General features: G+C 36.7%; 1 protein-coding gene across 2 annotated transcripts; it reads left to right on the top strand.

The window, feature by feature from the left end:
- Positions 1–4,734: 4,734 nt before the first annotated feature.
- TRA2A (transformer 2 alpha homolog) lies at positions 4,735–23,505 on the top strand. Of its 2 annotated transcripts, none has more exons than XM_061413712.1 (8): positions 4,735–4,964; positions 14,743–14,876; positions 17,950–18,115; positions 19,005–19,193; positions 20,900–21,015; positions 21,992–22,114; positions 22,433–22,500; positions 22,668–23,505. In XM_061413712.1, exons 1-8 carry the CDS (start codon positions 4,929–4,931, stop codon positions 22,676–22,678), a joined length of 843 nt encoding a protein of 280 aa, XP_061269696.1. In that variant the 5' UTR covers positions 4,735–4,928; the 3' UTR covers positions 22,679–23,505. The 2 variants fall into 2 exon arrangements, with proteins under 2 accessions (XP_061269696.1, XP_061269694.1); XM_061413710.1 differs by having other exon boundaries at positions 21,989–22,114.
- The last annotated feature ends 2,258 nt before the right edge of the window (positions 23,506–25,763 follow it).

Here is a 25,763-nt window from a genome sequence, read left to right as displayed (position 1 = left end):
TGTTCATTGCAGCACTACTTTCAATACCCAAGACATGAAAGCAACCTGTTCATTGACAGATGAATGGATAAAGATGTGGTATATATATACATACACACACACACACACACACACACACACACACACACCTTGGAGAAGAAAATGGGATGGCAAAGAGTTGGACACAACTTAGTGACTAAACAACAACATACATATATATGTATGTATATGTGTATATATATATATATATACACACACAGTGAACACAACTCTGTAAACCAATTATCCTTCAATTAAAAAATAAATTTAAAATTAAAAACAAAGAATGGAATAGTGCTATTTACAATAATATGGATGGACTCAGAGGTTATCATACTAAATGAAGTAAGCTAGATGGAGAAAGATAAATATATAATATCGCTTATATGTGGAATCTAAAAAATGAGATTAATACAAATAAACTTGTTTATAAAACAGAAATAGACTCACAGTCATACAGTTTGGAAATTCATAGCTCCAGACGGAAAAGGTGGAGGATAAATTGGGATTTTGGGATTAAAATACACACACTACTGTATATAAAATAGATAACCAATAAGGACCTACTGTATAGCACAGGAAACTATACTCAATAGCTTATAAAAACCTATAATGGAAGAGAGTGTAAAAAATGAATTTTATATATAGATAACCGAATCACTTTGCTGTACACCTGAAACTAACACAATGTCATAAATCAACTATATTTCAATAAATATTTTTTTACAAAGCCAATGTTGTAAGATTTCCCTGGTGGGCCAGTGGTGAAGAACCCACCTGCCAATGCAAGGGACATGCCATCGGATCAATCTCTGGTCCAGGGTGATTCCACAGTACACTGAGCAATTACGGTCCTGCCCCACAACTACGGAAGCCCACAAGCCCTAGAGGCCGTGCTTGAGTAGCCCCACTCTTGGCAACTAGAGAAAGCCAACGGAGCAACGAATATCCAGCACAGCCAAAAATATAAATAAAATTTTAAAGCAGATAGTATATATGTTCAGCTCTATCAACAGCAGACACAGTCAAGTCTTGAAATCTAGACCAGGGGTAGCAATCTTAGTAATGTTTTTCAATTACCTTTCCTAACATAGATCTGTGGTTGAAGGTTCACATCAACCTTTCATCACAAAGTATTATGGGAAAAAAAGTTTTATGAGGAAACTAATTTTAAAAATGCAAAACGAAAATAAGGCTCAAAGTCATCTCATAAAGTATCACCACAATTTGAAACCAAGTATTCAAAAGCAGAGACATTACTTTGCCAACAAAGGTCCGTCTAGTCAAGGCTATGGTTTTTCCAGTAGTCATGTATGGATGTGAGAGTTGGACTGTGAAGAAAGCTGAGCGCTGAAGAATTGATGCTTTTGAACTGTGGTGTTGGAGAAGACTCTTGAGAGTCCTTTGGACTGAAAGGAGATCCAACTCTATTGGTCCAACCATGGACCAATAGAGTCCATTCTAAAGGAGATCAGTCCTGGGTGTTCTTTGGAAGGAATGATGCTAAAACTGAAACTCCAGTACTTTGGCCACCTCATGTGAAGAGTTGACTCATTGGAAAAGACTCTGATGCTGGGAGGGATGGCAGGAGGAGAAGGGGACAACAGAGGATGAGATGGCTGGATGGCATCACCGACTCGATGGACTTGAGTTTGAGTGAACTCCAGGAGTTGGTGATGGACAGGGAGGCCTGGTGTGCTGCGATTCATGGTGTCGCAAAGAGTCGGACACGACTGAGCAACTGAACTGAAATGAGACAGATTTGGCGGAGAAGGCAATGGCACCCCACTCCAGTACTCTTGCCTGGAAAATCCCATGGACGGAGGAACCTGGTAGGCTGCAGTCCATGGGGTCGCTAAGAGTCGGACACGACTGAGCATCTTCACTTTCACTTTTTACTTTTATGCATTGGAGAAGGAAATGGCAACCCATTCCAGTGTTCTTGCCTGGAGAAACCCAGAGATGGGGGAGCCTCGTGGGCTGCCGTCTATGGGGTTGCACAGAGTCGGACACGACTGAAGCGACTTAGCAGCAGCAGCAGCAGCAGCAGCAGCAAACAGATTTGGGAGTTTTGACTATGAAGATTTATAGAAACATCTGAGTTAAAATAGATTAGTTAGGGAACTTCCCTGGTGGTCCAGTGGTTAGGAATCTGCCTTCCAGTGCAGGGGACATGATTTGAATAGTTCGAGAATTAAGATCCCACATGTCTCATGGCTACTGAACCAGCGCCCCTCAACCTGAGAGTCCCCATGCCACAACTAAGACCCACACAGCTAAAAATAAATATATAATTAAATAAATTAATTTAATTTAATAAGGGAAATAAGCATTATTAAATAATAATAAGGAAAATAAGGGAATAATTATTAAATAATAATAAGTATTATTAAAAAGTTGACACAGTTGTCTCAGGGAGGAGTGAACTCATTATAAATCCCATCTGTGAATCAGCTCAGTTAAGTCCCTCAGTGGTGTCCGAGTCTTTGCGACCCCATGAATCACAGCACGCCAGGCCTCCCTGTCCATCACCAACTCCTGGAGTTCACTCAAACTCACGTCCTTCGAGTCGGTGATGCCATCCAGCCATCTCATCCTCTGTCGTCCCCTTCTCCTCCTGCCCTCAATCCCTCCCAGCATCAGAGTCTTTTCCAATGAGTCAACTCTTCACATGAGGTGGCCAAAGTACTGGAGTTTCAGTTTTAGCATCATTCCTTCCAAAGAACACCCAGGACTGATTTCCTTTAGAATGGACTGATTGGATCTCCTTTCAGTCCAAGGGACTCTCAAGAGTCTTCTCCAACACCACAGTTCTAAAGCATCAATTCGTCGGCACTCAGCTTTCTTCACAGTCCAACTCTCACATCCATACATGACTACTGGAAAAACCATAGCCTTGACTGCTGCTGCTGCTGCTAAGTCGCTTCAGTCGTGTCCGACTCTGTGCGACCCCATACACGGCAGCCCACCAGGCTCCCCTGTCCCTGAGATTCTCCAGGCAAGAACACTGGAGTAGGTTGCCATTTCCTTCTCCAATGCATCAAAGTGAAAAGTGAAAGTGAAGATGCTCAGTCGTGTCCGACTCTTAGTGACCCCATGGACTGCAGCCTACCAGGTTCCTCCGTCCATGGGATTTTCCAGGCAAGAGTACTGGAGTGGGGTGCCATTGCCTTCTCTATAACCTTGACTAGACCGACCTTTGTTGGCAAAGTAATGTCTCTGCTTTTCAATATGCTATCTAGGTTGGTCATAACTTTCCAAGGAGTAAGTGTCTTTTAATTTAATGGCTGCAGTCACCATCTGCAGTGATTTTGGAGCCCCCTAAAATAAAATCTGACACTGTTTCCACTGTTTCCCCATCTATTTCCCATGAAGTGACGGGATCAGATGCCATGATCTTAGTTTTCTGAATGTTGAGCTTTAAGCCAACTTTTTCACTCTCCTCTTTCACTTTCATCAAGAGGCTTTCGAGTTCCTCTTCACTTTCTGCCATAAGGGTGGTGTCATCTGCATATCTGAGGTTATTGATATTTCTCCCAGCAATCTTGATTCCAGCTTGTGCTTCTTCCAGCCCAGCGTTTCTCATGATGTACTCTGCATAGAAGTTAAATAAGCAGGGTGACAACATACAGCCTTGACATACTCCTTTTCCTATTTGGAACCAGTCTGTTGTTCCATGTCCAGTTCTAACTGTTGCTTCCTGTCCTGCACACAGGTTTCTCAAGAGGCAGGTCAGGTGGTCTGGTAGTCCCATCTCTTTCAGAATTTTCCACAGTTTATTGTGATCCACACAGTCAAAGGCTTTGGCATAGTCAATAAAGAAGAAATAGATGTTTTTCTGGAACTCTCTTGCTTTTTCAGTGATCCAGTGGATTTTGGCAATTTGATCTCTGGTTCCTCTGCCTTTTCTAAACCAGCTTGAACATCTGGAAGTTCACGTTTGACGTATTGTTGAAGCCTGGCTTGGAGAATTTTGAGCATTCCTTTACTAGCGTGTGAGATGAGTGCAATTGTGTGGTAGTTTGAGCGTTCTTTGGCATTGCCTTTCTTTGGGATTGGAATGAAAACTGACAAATTACTTGAATAGCATGACAGCAAATGCTGAAGAAAAGTTGAGTGCTGACTGCTATTGCTAAGTCACTTCAGTCGTGTCCGACTCTGTGCGACCCCATAGACGGCAGCCTACCAGGCTCCTCCGTCCCTGGGATTCTCTAGGCAAGAACACTGGAGTGGGTTGCCATGTCCTTATCCAATGCATGAAAGTGAAAAGTGAAAGTGAAGTCGCGCAGTCATGCCCGACTCTTAGCGACCCCATGGACTGCAGCCCACCAGGCTTCTCCATCCATTGGATTTTCCAGGCAAGAGTACTGAAGTGGGTTGCCATTGCCTTCTCCGAAGTGCTGACTAAAACCATTCAAAATAAAAAACCTACTAATTATGAAGACGATTCCAGTTTTTTCTGTTCCATCTAAATCCACTTGGAAAACATATAAAGGGGCTAAAATCAATGAAAACTTATGTGGTAACTGAAAATCTTTAAAAGGACTGACGCTTAAGAAGGAGTCTGAAATTCGAACGTCAGGTGGGCAGTCGGTTCCGAGGCGCGGAGCGTCAGAGTTTCTGCGGCGGGCGTTGCTAGGCCCAGGCAACCACAAAGCCTCCTTGGGGGCGGGGCCTCTTGACGTCACAGAGACGCTCCGCCCCTTACGTCGTACACTAGGGAGGCCAGAAGATTTCTGGCGGTGCCGGCGCCATTTTGCTGGAGCCTGCGACCGAGTGGGAGTGGAGTGGAGCGGCCGTTGTTGCCGACTCTTTCCTCCTCCCCACGGTCCAGTCAGCGGGTTGATTAGGCCATCGGCCCTCAAGCCGAGACTTGTCTCTTATTTAGTTCTGGGGAGCGCCTGGCCGACATGAGTGATGTAGAGGAGAACAACTTCGAGGGCAGAGTGAGTACAAAGCCGCGGGAGCCGTCTTTGGCGGCGGCCCCGATGCTCGGGGTTTCACGGGGACAAGCGCGGTCGGGCGGGGTTGCGGGGAGTCCTGCGGGGGCCCGCTGGGAGCAGCCTCTGGAGCCATCGAGGTCGCTTCTTCACATCCCAAGATGGCTTCTGGGTTACACTCTTGCCCCAAATACCACGGATCACCCCCCTTCCCCCTTTTTTTGGAGACTGACTGATAGCCGGACTCCTGGGTCCGGTTCCCACCCCCCCCCGCGGGGCACCTTGCCTTCTCCCCACCCCGAGGCTTCCTTATCGCTGTTCCAAGGTGTGGGTCCCCGTCGCGGTGGGGCGGGAGGAGACGGCAGGGAGTTCCCCTCCGGCCGGATAGTGGTAGGTGCTTCCTGCGGTGGCGTTTCTGGCGACCCCGAGCATCGTAGAGGGTCTCGGGGTCGAAAGTGCGCGGGGCTGCTGTCCGGGCGGGGAGAAGCTGGCGCGGGACTAGCTGGGGCCTGTGTCTCCTTGGCTCTCTATTGCAGTGAGCGGCCGCGTCTCTGTCGGAACCGGCGGCGTTGCGTCTATAAAGGCGAAAGCCTTGAGGTTGAAGGTGGGACGAGCCTAATGAAGTGGTTAGTCAACGACCGCACCGACCCTTAAGCGTTCTTAAGACGAGAGCTGTGAGGGGAAAACTACGCAAGGAGCCCTTCTCCTTTAATGTCCCTTCTGCTTTCTTTTCACTTCAAAATGAATGTGGAAATGCTATAACGCCTTATTTTTCTAATTCCTTAATGTTGGGCTTTTTTTTTCTTTCTTTCTTCTCTATATCTCAACTTCCAATGCTTTTCCTCCTATGACCTTTAAACACCACTCCTTTACAGGTTTTTACGGTAAAAAACAAAAAGGACTCTTCTGTCTTAATCTTACATAACTGAACAAATTTCATTGCTCAGTATTTTTACAATAGTTTGTGCTATTCTCTTAATTCAAAAAGGTTACCTGAAAATTCCAGCCCCTCTCTCTCCCATTTCTCTTCTCGACCCATCCTCCAGCAAAGAGGCTCGAAGTTTTTCATTATTTTGGGTGTGATGAATATAAACATCACAAAGATACCTTATCCTCAGCTTAAAGATACTAGGAAGTTTAGCAGTGATTGGGTTATATTTCGGAAGTTACTCTCGTAGTGAAAATTGATGGAAGTGAGTTAGTGTAAAACCGTGTGAAGAAAACAATCCCCAGACAGCATTTTCTGGCTCCTGTGTTGGCATTCTGGTCACTAGGGGAAACGCATCAAAAACACTAGGTGCAGAATAAGTTTTGTCTTTTTTTAGACGCTCATAAGCATCTGGAAACAGATAAACCAGAAGGTCGAATTAGACTTTTGTTCTTTTTGAGGTTAAGACAAAAAAGCTATCTTGAATGCCTTTAAGATTGGGTTTCTCTATTAAAATCTGAAGTCTGTAGATATCAATGAAATTACCTGCTCATTTTGTAGGATGAGGTATTGATGGTCCCAACAAAACTTTTTAAAAAATCATGTAATACTTGGTAATAAGTAGTCGTAAGCTGCTGCTTGTTTTGAAAATGTTAGCTAATAATGGGAAGAAATTTTACTGTCAGTTAAGTACAATTTTGGGGAGTTAATGTTTGTTTTGGTTTGTGGGAAATTGAAGAGAACTACTTTGGGAACCTTATTTTCCTTTGAGGTCTTACCTTTTTTTTGGGGGGGGAGGGGTCATCAAATTGAGAAATTTGGCAAATTCTAGGTAATTGTTACCTTACCCAGCTAAGAAAGTAATATATGTAAGATTCCTACCCAATTTTAAGCTAAAACGCATGTAGGCATTAACTATATATTTTAATAGGAAAAGGCATTTTTACCTTTTCCTCTTTTACAGTGTTCGTGGTCATAGGAAATATTTTCACATCTGATACCCAAGTGAATGAACTCAGTATGTTCACCAGTTACCTTTTGTTTTTTGGGGTTTTTTGGTAGGTTGAAGTAATTGTCTTTGTTCATAATTGGAAGAAGAATTAGAAGAGTGGGAGACAGTTTTCTGATGATGTACTTTTTTTTGTTGTTCTCTTAAAGCAGTTTCATATTCAGCAGTGCTTTTAGTTTTTAAACTATAGTGCCCTTGGTTTTATAAAATAAAATTGTTGTGTTATCTTTGTACATAAATGTAGTAACGTTTTAGAGAGTCTCAGAAAAGGATTTTTAAATGGTGTTTCTGAAATGTTTTAAGTAGTTGTTATACTTCAAACATTTTTATTAAAACAAAACATCAATAGGTCAGTGTTCAGATTTCATTTCGTTTATGTAAGGAATAAACAACATATGTTAACCATATCTTATTGAAAAGATATTTAAAATGACTCTATGGAAACTTTGAAACATATTAAAGAAACAGGATTGAAACTAATAGTTCCTACTTTTATAGCATTTTACAATCTCCCCCCTCACCATCTTTGATATATTTTCTAATTTACAATGGCTGGAGAACTCTTAACATTTTAGAAATTAAAAACTGATGCCCAAAAAGACAATACAGCCAGGAATCTTGAGATTTGCAAGTCCCGATCCATTGCTTATTGCCTGCAAAAAATATGCTATGTATATATTTTGATTATTTTTCTTAAAAGAGCACACTCCATGTCAGTGTCTCAGAGCTGTTAATGGAGTTTGCTAAAAACAATTACAAGAACTTAATTTTCCATTATAGATAATTACCTCTTGAGTTTCCTAAAACATAAAAGAGCTTTATAAAGGAAAATATAATTTGCTGAATTTTTGTTAAAAGTCACCCTAGCAGTTAATCAGTCATATTCCCTTCGAAAGTATTAAGCATCTCTTACCTTTTTTGTAAAGACCAGATGTTCTCAAAGGAGAGAATTTGGAGTCTGATTTGTGATAACTGATAGCTCAAATCTGGGTAAAAGTCAGAATATAGTCAAGTACTGTGTGATAGAATTAATAAGAAATTCAGAAAATGAAGTTGAATGATTTTGTGAGCCCAGAGGAAAGGAAAAGTTTTATTTAGTCTGTAAAACTTAACGTTGCATATTATGATAAGGGAAATACGAATATTGATTGTAAGAATGAGACAATGGGGAGGTTGCTAGACTACATAGGCTTGACTGTGTAGTCAGATAGTGGAGGAGTGTGATTTCTAGATTTAGGAATTTGGACTTAATCCAATATGTGGTAAGGAGCCATCGATAGATTCTTATGAGAGTAGCATAATGAAAGGAATTTATTTCTTTAGAACAGAAAATAGCAGAGGAAGAGCAGCAGGGTACACTTAAAATATTTAAGGAAGGAGCTTATGAAAAGTCTTATCTAAACTGGAGAGCAGTGGGATGTAAAGAATGAGCAAGAGAATTTCAGGGGATCCAGAAGAATAGCGATACTTACTAAAATAAGTCCATTTAAGCAGTTTTCTTGGCATGTGCATCAAGTTAACAGAATTTTAAGTGGAACTATCTTTATTTGGAGTTAGGAGTGAGATTGGCACTTGAGCTGACTTTCTTTGCATGTCATCTTCATAAAAATAATGAATAGTTTGCTGTGTACAACTTCAACTAAAATTAGGATTTCAATCTCAAAAAATTTTAGTATCCTTGATAGAAATTAAGGGGAATGGAAATTAATATTTTCTTGTTATTTTACTTATTCCCCTCTTTAAATTTAAAATTTTAAAAATTAAAAAAAATTTTTTAAATGAAACTTAGAAAAACATTGAGTCCAATTTTTTTTTTTTTAAAACAATGGCCCTGAGTTTTTAATCTAGGTTAAGGATCCTTTATCACGTAGGAGTCTATCTTGTAATTCCATGATTGTGTATACTTAGTAGAATTGCTGAAGAGGAAGGGTACTACTTATTCTGGCATCCTGTTTTCAGAGCTTGTTCTGGGTTTTTGAGTAGCTGGGATATTTTAAGAGACCCTAGTATTCCCATTCTTAATATATGAGATGATTAACTGGATAATAAAAGTGAAGAGCAAAATGCAAATTCATCTATCAAGTTGGAATTTAAATTTGTGTGTGTTAAGATATTTTGTTAAAGAATATCAAAAATAGGGGAAGGTTTTTTGTTTTTGTTTTTTCTTAATTGAAACCTGTTTTGTAATAATAAGGGTGATGACTATGCCATTAAAAACCCAGCTTGGCCACTAGTTTTTTTTTTTTTTTAAAAAACCCCTCTCGTCTTTTTTTTTTAAATGAATACAAATAAAATTGAAATCCTATTTTATAGATAAGGATGTTAGCAGTTTAGGTTTAAATAAAAAAAAAAGTTAGTCCAGCCTCTTCAGCAGTTTAGTTTTACATATCTCATCATATCAACCTGTTGCAGAAGAGTAAGGCTTCCATTCTTTTAGTAGGAGTATTATTGAACTTAGGGAATAGTCTGTGTCTCTTGAGTTTAATTTTTTTTCTGAAATAATATGTATCCAATTTTAATACTTTTTTGTTCTCCCCATCTATTTATTTAAGCAGAGAATTTGTAAAACTTCAGAAAATGTTCAAATTTTTATATTTGAGATTCTTTCACTGAAGGGTGCTCATTTGCTCAATCTAAGCTAGAAGGTGGGATTTTTAAAGGGAACAGTACAACCAGTTGTACCCAGGATGCCTAACTGTACTTCTACAGATTTGCCATAGTTACTACTTATAATTTGTAGCATTCCTAAAATGAGTATAAAGAGTCTTGGGATCTGAAAGACTATCAAGGGTAACATTTAGAGATAAGAGTCATTTTTTTTAAATACAGATAAACTTTGTTTATGGACTTAATTTTGTAAATGAAGTTACGTCCTTATGGTATAGTGTGTAGTATACAAGTGTAAAAATGGCCTTGAGTAATCAGCATAAGTTTTTTAGAGCTTGTAAATACTGTGAAAATCTGTTGATAACATCAGTGGGTGCTCAGTCATCATGTAACTAACCCTGAGACCCCCTCTCCTAAGCTGAGTGAGTTAATAGTTACTATTCACACATCGTAACCAGTTTAGTAGGATAGATGTGAAGATGAGAAAATGGTAATGATTCGATGGGAAATCAGTAAACACTTTAAAAAGAAAAAAATTGAGAAGGAAATAATGAAAGAAAATGTGGTTTCCCCTCCTTCCTTTAAGTTACTGCCATAATGTAGTTCTGTATAATCTTTACTGTCTCATGATTTTCACCAAAGTATGAGAGACTAGGCCTGAACAGTCTGAGGCAGAAGAAAAGTCAAGTTTTTTCCCTGAAACTAAGGCCCTGTAGTCTTACTTACTCAAGATTTGTAAATACTCCGTAACACTAAAAGATGAAAACATAAGTAGGAAATTTTGTAATGGGTTCTTAGTGGTTTGTTTTAATATAGCTAAACTACTTTAGTCCTTTTACATTTATTTTCCATACCTTTGAAGTTGCCACTTACACACTGGTTTTTTGGACAACGGATCATAGCGTGTAAGCTGACTGGTTTATGAACCACGTTTAAAGTTTGTACAGAAGGAAATTTCATAGTGGTCCAGTGGTTAGGAATCCATGTTTCACAGGGATCAAGGGTTTAATCCCTGGTCAGGGAACTAAGATCCCACAAGCCACATGGCATGGCCTAAATAAATAAAATTTGTATGAAAGATTTGTAAGTTTTACAGGTAATTTCACAGTGTGACATGAGTTTAAATTTAACTGCCAATTCTTTAATAAATTGTCTTAACACGTTGCCAGAATTATTCCAAACTTTAGAGACTGTAAAGACATACAAGTTAGAAGATCTGTGAGCCTTCGTAGATAAAAAAAATCACTTTAATCTCACTTAAAATGCAGCATACTGGACTTTAAAAGAAGGTAAATTATTTTAAAATAGCTAATATTTTGAGCAGTTGGTATTTGCTTTTTAAGAAATTGCTCTAATACTAGTTATGGATTAAAAAGAGTGAAAATATTTCTTTTGTAAGCTTAAGGATCTGTAAAAGAAACAGCTTAATACTCAAAAGGAAGGAAGGAAGCAGAACTGCTATAAAAACTGAAAGACTGAAATACATGAATTGAATAAACACAGACTGTTGTCTACAAGTCCTGAAGAATGAAGTTCTTAGTACAATAAATATAAGTTATTTGGGTAATTTAAATCCCTCCCACCCCCACGTATAGTTCACCTAAACGCACTAGTATGTTTCTGTGGAAATCTCTCAATTTTACAAAGTAGTAGGGAAATATGTTTTGAGAATCTGTTTTAAAAACTTAGGCTATATTCATATAGACTTGAACTTCTGTAAACTTGGCACTGTTACTTGGCATTTGCCTTGTCATAATATTAGAATGGGTTATAGCGTAACATTTTTATTGGTTTATTTTAATGGGCTTTAAGTATTAAGCATACATATGGTTGGAATTTGTTTTCCATCTATAATATACTAGGTATATTAAAAGACACTGCAGTTATTTGCTGTAGGATTTTTTCATGTTCTGCAACTACATGTGCATATTTAATAACCTTTTTCCTGATTAAAAAGTAGTACATGGTTATAATATTTTTACACATAGATAATTCTTAGATTGAGTACATGGTCATGGTATATTTATACATAGACAATTTTTAGACTGCTTGTATGGGATACACTATAGTATTTCTTAGAAATCGTAGTTAGCTCCTTTTTATTTTTGGCTGTGTACTTCAGCTACCACTAGAGGCATCTTGTTAATAAAGAATAGTTTAAAAAAAAAAACAACATGATTTAAGCAGGTTGTGCTGTGAGAACTTTCTGCCCAGCTCCTGGTTTATAGTAGGTAAAGTAGACTAGAAGGCTACTTAAGATATATTTCTATTAAAATTTGTGATATGATTTGGTTGAGTCATTAATCTGCCCATTTCAAGTAGGCACTGTGTTGGTTGGTGGGTCCAGATGCAGGTTACTTAGGAATTTGCAGAACTTCTTGACAGATTTAAGAGCAGGTTAAGTAGTCTCCAGTCAAACGGGACAGATAACACCCTTCTCAATGTCTATTTTTCTCTTTGCAATTTCGATTCTTTTTCCAAATTCTGAATAGTTGTATGAATTTCTTTGGGAAAAGTTGATATTACCATTTCATAATGAAGATAGTCAAAGATGGAAAAGAATAATCTAGCATTTGTCCACAAAGGGCTTATTATAGTCTAATTTCTAATGCGCAGTGAAGAGTAAAAGTTTTTTATGCTCTGTAGTTTTATTTTTTAGTTTAAGTTTATTGACAGTTGTTGATTTACCTTTTTAGCTAGATGTTTCTAAATTGTTTTTGGAAGTTACTGACATCTTTATAAGTTAAAATGACTGACATCTTTATAAGTTAAAGGGTGAGTTATGAGCACTCTTTGTTAACCTTGAATGATTCCATGAAAAAAATATATGCATTTTGAGGTTTCCCTGAGATAAAAATTGAAGGGTAGGTAACAGAGGAGGTTAGGTATTTGTGACACCTTGGATAATAAAAAGCAAAAGATATTCTGTCATGTCATAGCTTTTACGAACAAAGTAAAAGGAAAATTATACATTTTCCAGTGGATTGCTATGCCAGAAATGAGATTTAAAATTTAAATTGTTACTGGGTTACCTTGTTAATGTTAACACCTAAAAAGTGGTTACCTTCAGCACTATTGAATAATTTTCTACAATTGTTTTTATAATAGAAGTCTTTAATATATAAACTTATTTCTGTCTTAAAAATTAAAGGTTGTAAGAGCATCAGAGCACACAGAACACAAAGCTTTTTGCATATATAACAAGGGCTGTAGTGATGTTTGTAGATTTATACCAAGGGATCTGTTTATATAAGGGAAAGCCAAAAGAAGGGCGGGGGTATTAGGTATTTTTACCTAATAAAATATAGGTAATGAACTGGCCTATGAGACTTCAATTACAAATGAGTGGCCATACTTTTGTTTTTAGTCCTGAATATGCTGCTTTTACAGTTTCAGTGAATGAAAAAACCTAAATTGCTATGCCTGCTCCAGGCATCTGTCCAGAAATTTAGAAAGTATTTGAGATGTGGTGAAAGACTTTCTGTAGGTAAATAAATGGAGAAGGTGGATGTTGAACAGAAGGGTGGCTATGTATTTCAGTTTGTTTTCATCTGAAAAAAAAAATGGGCCTGGTAGCATCAATAGTACCATTTTTGAAAAATAAGCCTGAAGGAAAACTTCAAGGAAGTTGGGTGATAATCTTAATGACATAAATGAAAATTGGTGGAAAATGGGTTTGTTTTTACTAATAATCAAGGGTCAAGTGGACAGAGAAACCAAACTGTCCATCCTACTTTGGTCATAAGTTCTTCATGTCTATCAAAATTTTAAAAACAGGCTTCTAATAAGTTTTAAATGATTTGGAAAGTTTTGATTTATATCCAGTTTTTTTAGAAGCCAGTCAGATTTCTGATAAATGATATAGTCACTGAAGGGAATATAAGTATGCATAACTATGTAAAATACGCAAAAACTATGAAAAAGGTAGGATAAACAATAAAGACCATGATACTAATTTACAACCACTAGGAACTTAAAAGCCAAAGGGGAAATTTTTAATTTCATATTTCCCCCCCCTCCCTTTTTTTTGGGGGATGCTTGTTTTATTTCAGATTGTGTCTTTCTGGTTAAAGTCAGAGTAAGCAAAGATAGTGGTCAAACAATCAGGAAATGTTAGTAATTTTACTAATTGTGTTTTACTTCTCTGAACCTCAGCATGTGTCCTATAATAGGTGAGTTTAGATAGGTGTGTTCAGATATTCCAGCCTGTGATGCTTTGCTTTAACTATATCTTAGTATCGTAGCCCGGCTTAGGGAAAGCTTATTTTGAGATCATTGGGAATCTTCAGGTTATAAATTAGTGAATACTTAAGACATAGGTATGGGGGGGTTACAGTTAATGTTAGAGTTATGCTTGAATTAAGTATTTATATTAAAACTGCTCACATTTTAGGAACTAGGATGAAACTTGAAAGGGGAGGAGGGTGAACAGTATGGTAAAAAACATTTAGAGAAATTCAGTAAATTCTCTTTAATTGTTAGAAACTAGAGTTTTGAACAATTTTAAAGATTATAAAATTGTTTTTTTAATAAACTAGTTATTTGCACTTTACCTGCTGGCTTTTCCATTTGGTAGATAACATTCTGAACTCCAGCAGAGTTTTATAATCCCCACGTGCTTAAATATACTAAATGTTCTTTTTCCATTAAGGTTAATGTTCGTGAAGAAATTGAAGAGTTTTTTCCAAGAATGTGGAAGATAAATCAAGATAAAAGAAGGCTAATGAAAAGTATTAAAGATCAGAAAATTAAAATTGAATGGGGGAAAAAATTGAACAGAAGATTGGTCAGATAGAAGCACTTGAATATTTTTTTTAAGGCTATTTTGAATTGTTTTGGGGAAGAATACACGAAGTATGAAAAATGAAAAACTCAATGAAGAATGAAGAGAAGTAGAAAGCAAGAGTGAAGTAGAATTAAAAGAATCTGGAAGAATGAATGGGTCCTAGGTTAAGTAAATGTATGGTTTATGTTCCAGTGTCTGTATGATCAAGTTGTAGATGAATTTGCATGATTACTTAGTTAATAGAGAATTGGTGATCTGGTTCAAGTAGGGAATTATTGAGGACAGTTAGCAGTATTAACAATGGGTTATTAATGAGCTGAAATTTTTTCTGGAGGGTGTTGCCTAACCATTTGTTTTTCAGGAGCAATCAATATAAATAATTACGGTACTTTAAATGTTAGGTGTTAGGCATCTATGTGACCAGTGCCATTTGTAATACTGTCTTCTTTGTTAGGAGTCTCGCTCTCAGTCAAAATCTCCAACGGGAACTCCTGCTCGTGTAAAATCGGAGAGCAGGTCAGGATCTCGTAGTCCATCAAGGGTTTCCAAACACTCTGAATCCCATTCTCGATCAAGATCAAAATCCAGGTGAGTATTTAAAATAATATGTGAGTATGTTTAAAATGCTTTTCTTGGATTTTTCTGGGCAAAGTGGTTTGTACCAAATCCCTCATTTTTGTTGTAATTTTTTCCTAGAAATTTCGCTCAAAATCATGACTTTTTTTTTTAAAACAATGGAGTTTAGAAATCAGTGGTATGTTACAGATATAAAGACTTAGATAAGGTAGAATAATTTGTTAGCTCTATTAATCTAGAGCTGTTACTCGTTATTAATACAAATTAAATATGTGTTGATTTAAATGTGCTGGGTTATTGTTTTATATTATTTCAGCAGTATTTGCACAACAAAAAGATAATTTTCTCCATTGAAGACTTGGCTTACAATTTAATGCAGAAAAGGTTGATATATGTACGTGGTACTGGTTATCAGAAGGATTTGAGAAGCTTTTTCAAGTTTCACATTACAGCTACATTCTTTAACTGAAGATTTTGACTCATTAGGTCCAGGGTGGAACTCTGATCCTCTGATCAGATAAATTGTTGGAAAGTGGTGCTGGAGTGATTCAGAGTTCTAGCCACTCCCCCTGATTACAGCAAAGACTAGTGAGCCCTTGCGGGGTTCACTGTTTCAGAGATCTTAGGTGTACTGTTGTGGAGCGGTGGGATGAACAGTTAAAAGCAATCTGGACAGTTATTTTTATTTTGATAAGTCATTGTAATTTCTTGATTAAAACACGTAATTTATGTCTCTGAATAGAGTATCCTTGCAAGGGGACATGAAACAAGAATCAAAGGCTGTACTTTTCTTGTAGTCTACAGTTGGTTCTTTTTCTCTGTTGTATCCAGGATCCAGCCTAGTGCTTGATTTGCTAACCACTCTGTATATTTAACTGAATCCACATGTGCAGAATTGTGCTCCATAGAATTCGGGTGTGGAAACAGAAGTGAGCATATTTTAATTTTAGGACTTTCTGGTTGCTACTCTCAGCCTAGAATATTCTTCCCTCATGATATTCTCAAGTCATCACTTGATTCAGTTTTATGTTCCTGTATCACTGGAGAACATTAAATACCAGTGCACACACACTATTCCCTTACTCCTAATTTTTTTTCATGATATTTATCACTATCTGACTTAGAGAAAGGATAAGCACTCACGTCACTTTTCATTACTTTAGTCCTCCTTCAGTACCTGTTGGTGGGGAGGCAGGATTGATGCTCCTGTGCATACCAAATTCTCAGATGCTCGTGGGTGCATGCTAAATCATTTCAGTCGTCTCTGACTCTTGGCAACCCTATGGACTGTAGCCCACCAGGCTCCTCTGTCAGTGGGATTCTCCAGGCAAGAATACTGGAGTGGGTTGCCATTTCCTCCTCCAGGGGATCTTCCTGACCCAGGGGTTGAACCTTTGTCTCTTGAGTCTCCTGCGTTAACAGGTGTGTTCTTCACCACTAGCACCACCTGGGAAACCCCTCTCAGATGCTCAAGTCCCTCATGTAAAATGGCATAGTACAGTCAGCCCTCCATACCTCCGTACAGGACCAACACATTTAAATGTAACAGTTGGTATTTTATGTAACAACTAGCTTTATTAATATTTTTTATTTTTTAAATTGAAACTATAAATTAATGCTAAGGAAAATAGAAAACCCTGTTCAGTGTTCCTATATGGACACAAGTTTTTTCTAGTTCTACCCCACCTCCCCATGATTAATTTCTTTTGGATAGTAGGCCATTCATGTTATTGTTTTCATTCCAACTCGGAATTGTTTGCCCAGGAACCTTTGCTCTTGGTATTCCTAGAACACTTTTCCCCTGCCTGCCTAGTAAAATCTCCCAGCTTTATTGTTTAAATTTTCTGGCCCTCAGCATTTATAACATTTACTGAATGCCTCATAGAAGTTATTTTGTATGACTGTCATCACTGCTAGTCTGGGTGTTTAAGGATGGATGAGATGAATAGTAATAAGAAATTCCATTTTCTTTGCAATGGGAAGAATGTGAGTAATTGGAAATAATCAAACAGTATATGAACTAGGGAATCAGCAGTAGAAAAATTGGTGAGATGCTGTAGAAGGTTTGAAAAAAATGAAGACCATTAAACATGAGGACTGTTAGGTGAGGTGGGCAGTTTAGGTTGTGATGAGTTAATTTAGCTGGTGCTAGATTGCAGCAGGCTAAGGAAAGACTGGAGAGGAAATGATACGTAACCGTGAAGGGAATATAGGACAATACTGAAAAGGTAATAAGACTCAAACAGTTTTATTGTGATGGTAGTTGGTTGGTGGTTTGTTAGGTCTTTTTTTTTTTTTTTCCCCATTTTAAGAGTATGGTATTAAATGCATTCATATTGTTGTACACATCACAGCCATCCATCTCCATAATTCTTTTTATCTTGTAAAACTGAAACTGCGAGTTAAACAAGTACTCTCATTCTCCTCCTCTTCCAGCCACTGACAAACCACCATCTTTCTTTCTGTCTCTATGATTTTGACTGTTTTTAAGTATCTCATCCAAGTGAAATCACAATATTTGTCTTCTTATAACTGGTTTATTTCACTTGGCATAATGTCCTCAAGGTTTATCCATGTTGTAGAGTATTAAAGAATTTTCTTTCTAGTGCTAGTTGATATCCTTCTTTTTAAAGAAGGTGGAGCCTTAACATGATTGTAAGGTAAGGTGAAAAGAGTTAACTGGAAACGAGGAGATATAGTCTACAAGAGGAAAAATACTTTTTCCTCTAAAAGGATAAACAAGCTGAAAACAAGCAGGGATAAACGTATAGGTCCTTGGAATTGTCAAAAGTTCAGAAAGCTAAAGTAAAACTAATGAATCACTAACAAAATTTGTAAAAATTTACTGTGCACATACGAAAAAGACAGTTTACAAATAGGGAGCACTCAAACCAAACATGGAATGAGGCTCAGTGGTGTGTTGTTATTAATACAAAGCAGCAATGGTGAGCAGGCGATGTCTTTAAGTATTTGATGATTAAATTATTGACTCATCTGTTTTTGTCCAGAGAGCCTTCAATTGGTGTTCTTATTTTTAACAGCCATTTTGTTCCAATATTTTTACCTAAATTTATTTCTCTCAAAGGTCGAGGTCAAGGAGGCATTCTCATAGACGTTACACTCGATCCAGATCCCATTCTCACTCTCATAGGAGACGATCTCGAAGTAGGTCATATACACCAGAATACCGGCGTCGAAGGAGCCGAAGTCATTCTCCAATGTCTAACCGGAGAAGACATACAGGCAGCAGGGTATATGGTTTTTAAGTTAATGAAAACCTTTTATGTATTTCCTGTGTCTTTAGTCATAGTATAAAATCTTGATTTTGTAAGAGCTAGAGCACTGTTTAAAAGTGGTACTCTAGAAACATCCTTGGCTATATGAATATTGTTTATATGCATTCAATTGTATTTTCTTTTCTTGACTTTTGAGTCATTAAAAGAAATTTGGGGGAAAACATGTTGCAAGAATGGAAATAAAAAGCTAACTTGAAAATATTGAGATTAAAAGTTTTACCATGGGAAGAGGGTAGCAAGGAAATACTAAGCAAACACTTATATTGAGCAATATGCAAAGTTCCTCAGTGCGTTAATAAATGCAGTTAACCTTTCCATGAGACAGGTTATCTTATTATTGATAAAGAAATTGAGTCTTGGATATGAGGTTTGATTCTATTTAACAGTGATGGAATCTGCTATTATTTAATGGTGTTTTGAAATCAGCACATTAATTTTTCAAATCTGGAAGGAATATCCTTGCTAAAGAGTGAAAATAGAAGAGGGGAGTCTAATCAGCAATTGCAGATGAAGTCAGGTTGAGCACAGATCTATAAGGGATATAAAACATTTGAATAAACTAGAAATAGACATTAAACTAAAGATAAATTCATAGTATTTGTTCTGAAAATTGCTGGACTAGTGAATTAGTGACATTTTTATTCAGTCTATAACCTGAAGTATATTCTAAAGAAGGCTCGAGTGTACTGTAAACTGTAAAATATAGCTCATCTGGTTTTTTCCTTTTAAATTCATGTTTCCAGGTGACTTTGTGTATTGGATGAAGTGCCCTAAGCAGAAGTATTTCTGTATGTTTGTTGTTGTTTTTTTAATTTGGAACTTAAATAACATCTTTATTCAACAGGCAAATCCTGATCCCAATACTTGTCTAGGAGTGTTTGGCCTCAGTTTGTACACAACAGAGAGAGATCTTCGCGAAGTATTTTCTCGATATGGACCGTTGAGTGGTGTCAATGTGGTTTATGACCAGCGAACTGGACGGTCACGGGGATTTGCTTTTGTTTATTTCGAGAGAATAGATGACTCAAAGGAGGTAATTTTTTGTAATTATTTTTGTCACTTTGAAAAATTTCTGATGTGCATTATTTAGTATTGAGTTACTTTTGAAAGTTGATTAATAAATTTCCAGTTCCATAAACATTATGTGCTCTTTAATTCTCTGACATAGTTTAAACTCTTCTGTTAGTGTTAAAATTGGAATGTTCAGTTTCACTTTCCAGCTAAAATGCGTATAGGCATATCCTGATTAAAATCTGGCCTTGTGAAGTAGTGTATGAGTTAAATGGAAAAGGTGAAGTGTATATAAGTGTTCTCTTTTGAAAAAGCCTTATTCATGGCTCTAAGCAAATGATTACATTGACTTTTAAAAAATTGTGTTTAGGTTTAATCTGTTTAATTTTTTGTGTGTCTGATTATCTCCCTGTCTATACAAGAGCTTTGTTTTTCTATTCTCTTAATATTCATCTATCATTCTGTTCTATAAATGAAAAATAATACATGGGAAGAGTTGGTACCTTTTCATTTTGTTTAGTGCCCTTAATATGCCTAACAGAATGATCCCAGTCAATGTCAGAGATTTGAAATAGTGTTGTTCTAATGTACTAGGTAATGGGTTGTAGAGGAAGCAGTAGGCTTGCCTTCAAAAGTTCATGGTGATTGAATTGAAAATTCCATTTTAAGGAATTTTTGAAGCTCATTTGTTAAAGAACGGAAGGTACTGGCTTGTCTTTTTTGTACCATTTTATATGTGACAGTAGTTGGGCGTAGGTCATTATTGCTGTTTGTATCAATAGTGTTTGGTTACAGTATAAACAGTCAAAAGCTTATCTTTCAACAGTAATAGATGCTATTGACATCTGGTGGTAAAGCAGGGATGATATTAAACATTCTGCACTGCACAGGATAGCCACCGACAACACAGAATTAACCACTGCCAAATGTCAGTGGTAGTGTTGTTGGAAAACCTGGATAAGTCTAACAAAATAATGCTCTCAGTTGAAGGCATTTATATGATAGACATACTAATAGACACTAGTGGGTTTTTATTGTTGCGTATTTGTGTTTTGTTTTTTCCTGTTCTCAATTAAAGGATAAAGGTGTAAATTTAGAAATACCAGGATATCTGACCTGAAGTAAAAGTGCAGACAATATCACAATTAAAATTTGTGTAAATATGAAGCTTGTTTGCCCTGCCTTTTGACGCCCCTGCTCCTTAGGTTTATTTCTGAATGAGGTAAAATGGAATGACAGCCTCACTTAGTTCCAAAATGCTTCTTAAAATGTGTTAAAGTGGTTGATTTATTAATGCTTTTATTAGTATTAGTACCAAAGGGCAGAATGGTAGAGAATATGAGCACAGGTATAATCTTGGTGCAGATTAGAAAGTTCCTTTGTATCTGAAGCTCACTAGGTGGCAGTATGGTATTTTAGGAATGGCTTGACAAGTTTAGACCTGTTCACTGAATTGCACTTTCTGCTTTGAGTTGCTCAGACTGAAGCTAGATTCTGAAGCCTCAGAATTCTGCAGGTTCTGTGGTTGCTTCTTTATAACTTTTAACACAAGCCTGCGTAAGTGTTCTTGTGTACATTGAAAATTCATTATTGACAGGCATATAGCAGGAATTAATATGTCAGGTCCTTGCTGTTTTTACTTGAAAGAAATGTTTACCAAATTTTCAGTTTTGAAAGTTTCCCCTTGGTAAATTATGCATGACTTTCTGTGCCTGTTCTCTTTTATAGGCTATGGAAAGGGCAAATGGAATGGAACTGGATGGTAGAAGAATTCGGGTGGATTATTCTATCACTAAGAGAGCACACACACCAACACCAGGCATATACATGGGCAGACCAACTCAGTAAGATTTCGAGTTTCCTAAGCTGAGTTTAAGAGTCAGAAAGCCACCAGAAATGTGTGCACATCTTTGGTTAATCAAAAGATAAAACTTTTTCCCCCTGTAATTAGAATTGAAAGTTATTTAATGTGTGTGTGTATGTGTGTGTGTGTGTTATTTGAATCACTTTAATTTTTTATATGTATATTTGATCAAGGAGACAAAACTAGTTGAAGTGCATTCCTACCTCTTTTCTTGTACAATAGAATTATTAAATGCTAGAAAAATACAGTATGCTTTTAAATACTTCTCGTTCTATTTATGTGACCTTGGAAGCCTCTGTGTGTAGGAAAAAGTTTTTTAATATATTAAAACCAGAGAGTGAAAGAAGGAATATAAGCTTTCGTTTAATGTGAAGCCTCTTGGGGAAAAAAGATTTGACAAGGAGAGCCCACTGAAAACTAAAGTGAAAATAATGTCCATATGATTAAGAGTTAGGAAAACAACAAGGAAAAGAGGGCTTAGAATTTAAATTCAAATTCACTGATAGACGTTTGAACACCAGACCTTAACATTTAGTGCTGGACTTCAGTATAAAGTAGTTAGTTTTCTTTGGTGTTCAGGCTTGGATACTTTTAAATTCTTGAGGTTTATTAACTGCTTTTGAACTGGTCATAGAACATACATCTTAGTACTTAGGTACTTTTTCTCAGCACAGTGCTTTTTTTCACCTTATTGAAAAGGTCTTACTGATTTGGACAGTGCATTCTAAGGCCTTATAGTTTGTAGTTAGTGAAATTATTCCTGGCTATTTATTGTTGTAAATATGAAGCAGAATATCATAGGAGTCAACAAAGTAAGACATTGAAGTAACTGGCATGAAAGGGTTATTGTTTCTCTCTCAGCTTCTTCCATTTTATTTAAGTATCTATTTGTATTAAATGATAATAGAAAATAATCATTCCTGTTGATGTGGAATTTGCACCTTTTTCTACAGCAGTGGTGGCGGTGGCGGCGGCGGCGGTGGTGGAGGTGGAGGAGGTGGCAGACGTCGAGATTCTTATTATGATCGAGGATATGATCGTGGGTACGACAGATATGAAGACTATGATTACCGGTACAGGTAATGTTGTAACTTAAGATTTCTGTTCTGAATTAGATGATAATAGTAGTATTGGCACTTTTAATTTGTTTTAATGTGTATTGATAAAAATGAGTGAAATATGGGACTTCCCTGGCAGTCCAGTGGTTGATACTCTGTAGTTGAAATGAAGAGGCGTGTGTATTTGTATTGGCCAATACTCACCTTGTATAGTTGGTGCATTGAAAAATTAATAGCTTATCTTAGATCTGCTACTATTTTGAATGATGAAATTTTTGTTTTTATCTGCTTCAGTGTAGTGATTATGTGCTTTGCTAAGTAATCTTTTATTTCCTACAGAAGAAGATCACCTTCTCCTTATTATAGTCGATACAGATCACGATCAAGATCTCGATCCTACAGCCCAAGTATGTATACTTTTGCTTTTGTCACATTAAAAATCTAATTTGTAATTAATGGCTTATTTTAGAAAATTAGGGTGTATGGTGACTGTTAATAGTTGGGAAAATATTAGGCAAGTGAAACTGTAATTGTCATTTGACTTAATTTTTTTTTTTTTTTTACTCTTTTGCAGGACGCTATTAATAAGCAGAGTGGTCGCAGTTGAGGACATCTTTTTCTCTTTTTTTAATTCTGGATTTCCCCAAGCTTCTAATCCTTCCTACTCCTCAAAAGAACCCTTAAAAAATCTTTGGTTTGTTTAGCATCTACACTTTGTCAATTGTATTGCTATTTTCCACCCCTTTTATTATATTCTTAAAGATGTAATTGTCATTTTTGAGTAGTTAAACATCTTGAGTAAAAAAGGAACCCCCGTGTTATGCTTTGTAAATGATTTTTTTGTTTGTTTTTTGCTTTTATGGAAAATTCACTCCTAGCTTATCAAAATGAGGAAAGAAATGATCTTTTTAAAGCTTCTTTTGTGTTAGATATTGTATTAGACATTGTATTAGAGGTCTGCATTTACTACAAACTCCTTTTTCTTTTGGGGAAGTTAGTAGTAGTTCAGTCAGGTCAAGTTTGTCTGGGGTGGCATGGAACAGTCAAATAGTTGAGTGTAGAAAGTTTGAAGCTATAGAAGAAAACACTTACTTGGTCATTTCTTTTGAAGAACAGAATTTTTGAACCCTAAAAATTACATCTTTTTTTAGAAATGAAAAGCTTGTGGACTCCTATAAAACATGTATTTAAAATACATTTGTTGAAACTTAAAAACGTAAAGTGTGATTTTTGTGTTGAATTTATTAATCAGTGAAGGACAGCCCTTATTATTTATTACTTAGAGCAATTGTATAATTGCTATTAGAAATTTTGGTATTGGGACAATGGTTTAGGCAGGCTGTTTGTATAGAGTTCTTAGAAGTAGTGGAGGGGTAGTCTTTCTTTCAAATAAAAGTTAATTTCTTTGAAAATGGGACTCTCTCTTTATTGTGGTAGAGTGGGAAAATATAACTGGATTAATTTGGATTTCCTTTTTCCTAGTACTTTTGCATGCACCTAAATGTATAATCTGTGTCTCTTCTTCAGTCTTGAAAAACCCTTTTCTTTGCTCCCTTTTTTTGTCAACTACCAATATTGATAGTATTCAGTGTTGAAGAAAAGATAAATAGTATGGTTTATTTCTTTAAGAAGCCCACATTCTAATGGGAAAACACACTTAAATGACTGTAATGAAAGGGGAGGCTGTACAAATGAAGAGGTGGATGATTTTTCAGGTGATCTTTAATAAAAAGTATAGGAACGTGAGCCTCCTTTGTTTTCTCCCTCAAATCAATGGGAATAAAATTAGATTATTATGATCTGTATGCTAGCTCAGTGAGATCTATGGAATACAAGTACCGCGGATGTCTTTATTAAAAAGCTAACTTGCCACTAAGGGCTGTCTTAGAGAATAAAGCTCTCTCTTGTTGGTCCCTACAGGACTTTTGTTCTTTAAGCCGGGTTATTTAAAGACTGGAAATCATTGCCCTAATGAGAACATTAATTTGTTGACTGTAGGAATACTTTAAAAATTTATGTATCATCAAAAAGTAAAATGTTAGCCAAAATGTGGAAGAGAATTAATAGCCACATAAAGAGATACTGAACACGATTAAAGACACAGTATGTAGAGAATACAATACCCTGGCAGTCCAGTGGTTAGGACTCCACTGACTGCTGAGGGCCAAAGTTCAGTCTCTGGTGAAGGAACTAAGATTTCCACAAACCACACAGTGTGGCCAAAAAAAAAACTATACACACATACATACATACTGTAATAAAGGTGCATGAATGTGTTCTCAAACCTGTAGTAATGTGAGATGATACAGTGCCCATGTGATGAATTAAGTGAGATGAATGAAAGGCATTGTTAGGTTACAGTCGACCTGATAATACGTCAGAAGGAGGATCATGTGCTCCAGGTAATGCTGGATCTTGGATTTACGATGATGCTGATGGTTGGAGACCCTAAGAAGGATGAATGAAGCAGGATGGTGCAAGAGTTCATCACTCAGAGTGGCTTACAATTTAAAACCTACAAATTGTTTCTGGAATTTTTAATATTTTTGGATTATTTGGTCAACTTTAGGTAATTAAAACTACAGAAAGTGAAAGGAGGGACTGTTGTATCTCTCTGATGGTAATTTAATCCAGGAATAGATTTTCAGGGCATGATTTTCAGACTGCTACAATTCCTGCTTTGTAAATTTGAGAGGATACTTCCTTGATAGAGGGAATGTAACTGGCAACATCCTTTAACAATGAGTTGTGAAGAAAGGTGACAAACTTGGAAAAACTGAGACTCTTCAAAGAGGGGGCCTAATCCTACTCTTCCCTCAAAAGTCAACTGGGACACATTGGTAAGTGAAGTGTGACAGCTTTAGAGTGTCAAATGTGGCTCTGATCACTTTAATTAGGAAAAATTAAAAGGACAAATAAAGGGTTGAGTAGGGAGTTTAACTTAAATAGAATTTCTGTTGCAGGAGATGAAAAAGTTGAAGGTGGTTGTGTTCATGCTACAGATCTGTGCACTTAAAAATGGTAACTTTTATGTATAGTTTGTTGTTTAGTTGCATCCGATCCTTGCAACCCCATGGACTGTAGCCTGCCAGGTTTCTCTTTGTCAACACATTCGTAAACAATGAGGTAATAATTATAGTACCTGTTATTCCTGATGGAGTAAGTGTCCAATAAATACATATATAAATGAGTGAGTTAACAGGGAAATCATTGGTGGAGCCTGCTAATTGATGAAATTCCCAGGCCAAAATTTCCATCAAGTTAAAATTGAAGTATAAAAGGGATATGACAGAAGGAGTCTAGGCTGAATCATGATGACCCTAAAAATGGATTAAGAATCACTTTTAACATAAATCTGTTCAATAAAGGAAGAGGCAATTTTATAATTACGGACTTTTTGTGGAAGTCCAGTGGTTAGGACTCAGTGCTTTCACTGCAGGGGCCTGGGTTCTATGCCTGGTCAGGGAACTAAGAATTCTGCAAACTACATTGTGCAGGCCAGAAAAAGAAAAAAAATTATAATAAAAGTATTGGTGCTTAAGTCACCTTGAAAATTCAATTACCCAAAACATCCCTAGTGTCGGATAATTGAAGTATTCTATTTGATATTTACAAAATCAAGTGCAGAGTAGTCAATGGAAAATGGTTTTTGAAACATAAAAAGGGACGT

This window comes from Bos javanicus, chromosome 4 (assembly GCF_032452875.1).
Source record: "Bos javanicus breed banteng chromosome 4, ARS-OSU_banteng_1.0, whole genome shotgun sequence".
Taxonomy (NCBI): domain Eukaryota; kingdom Metazoa; phylum Chordata; class Mammalia; order Artiodactyla; family Bovidae; genus Bos; species Bos javanicus.
Note: the sequence above shows the minus strand (reverse complement) of the source record. Positions and strands in the feature narration are given on the sequence as shown.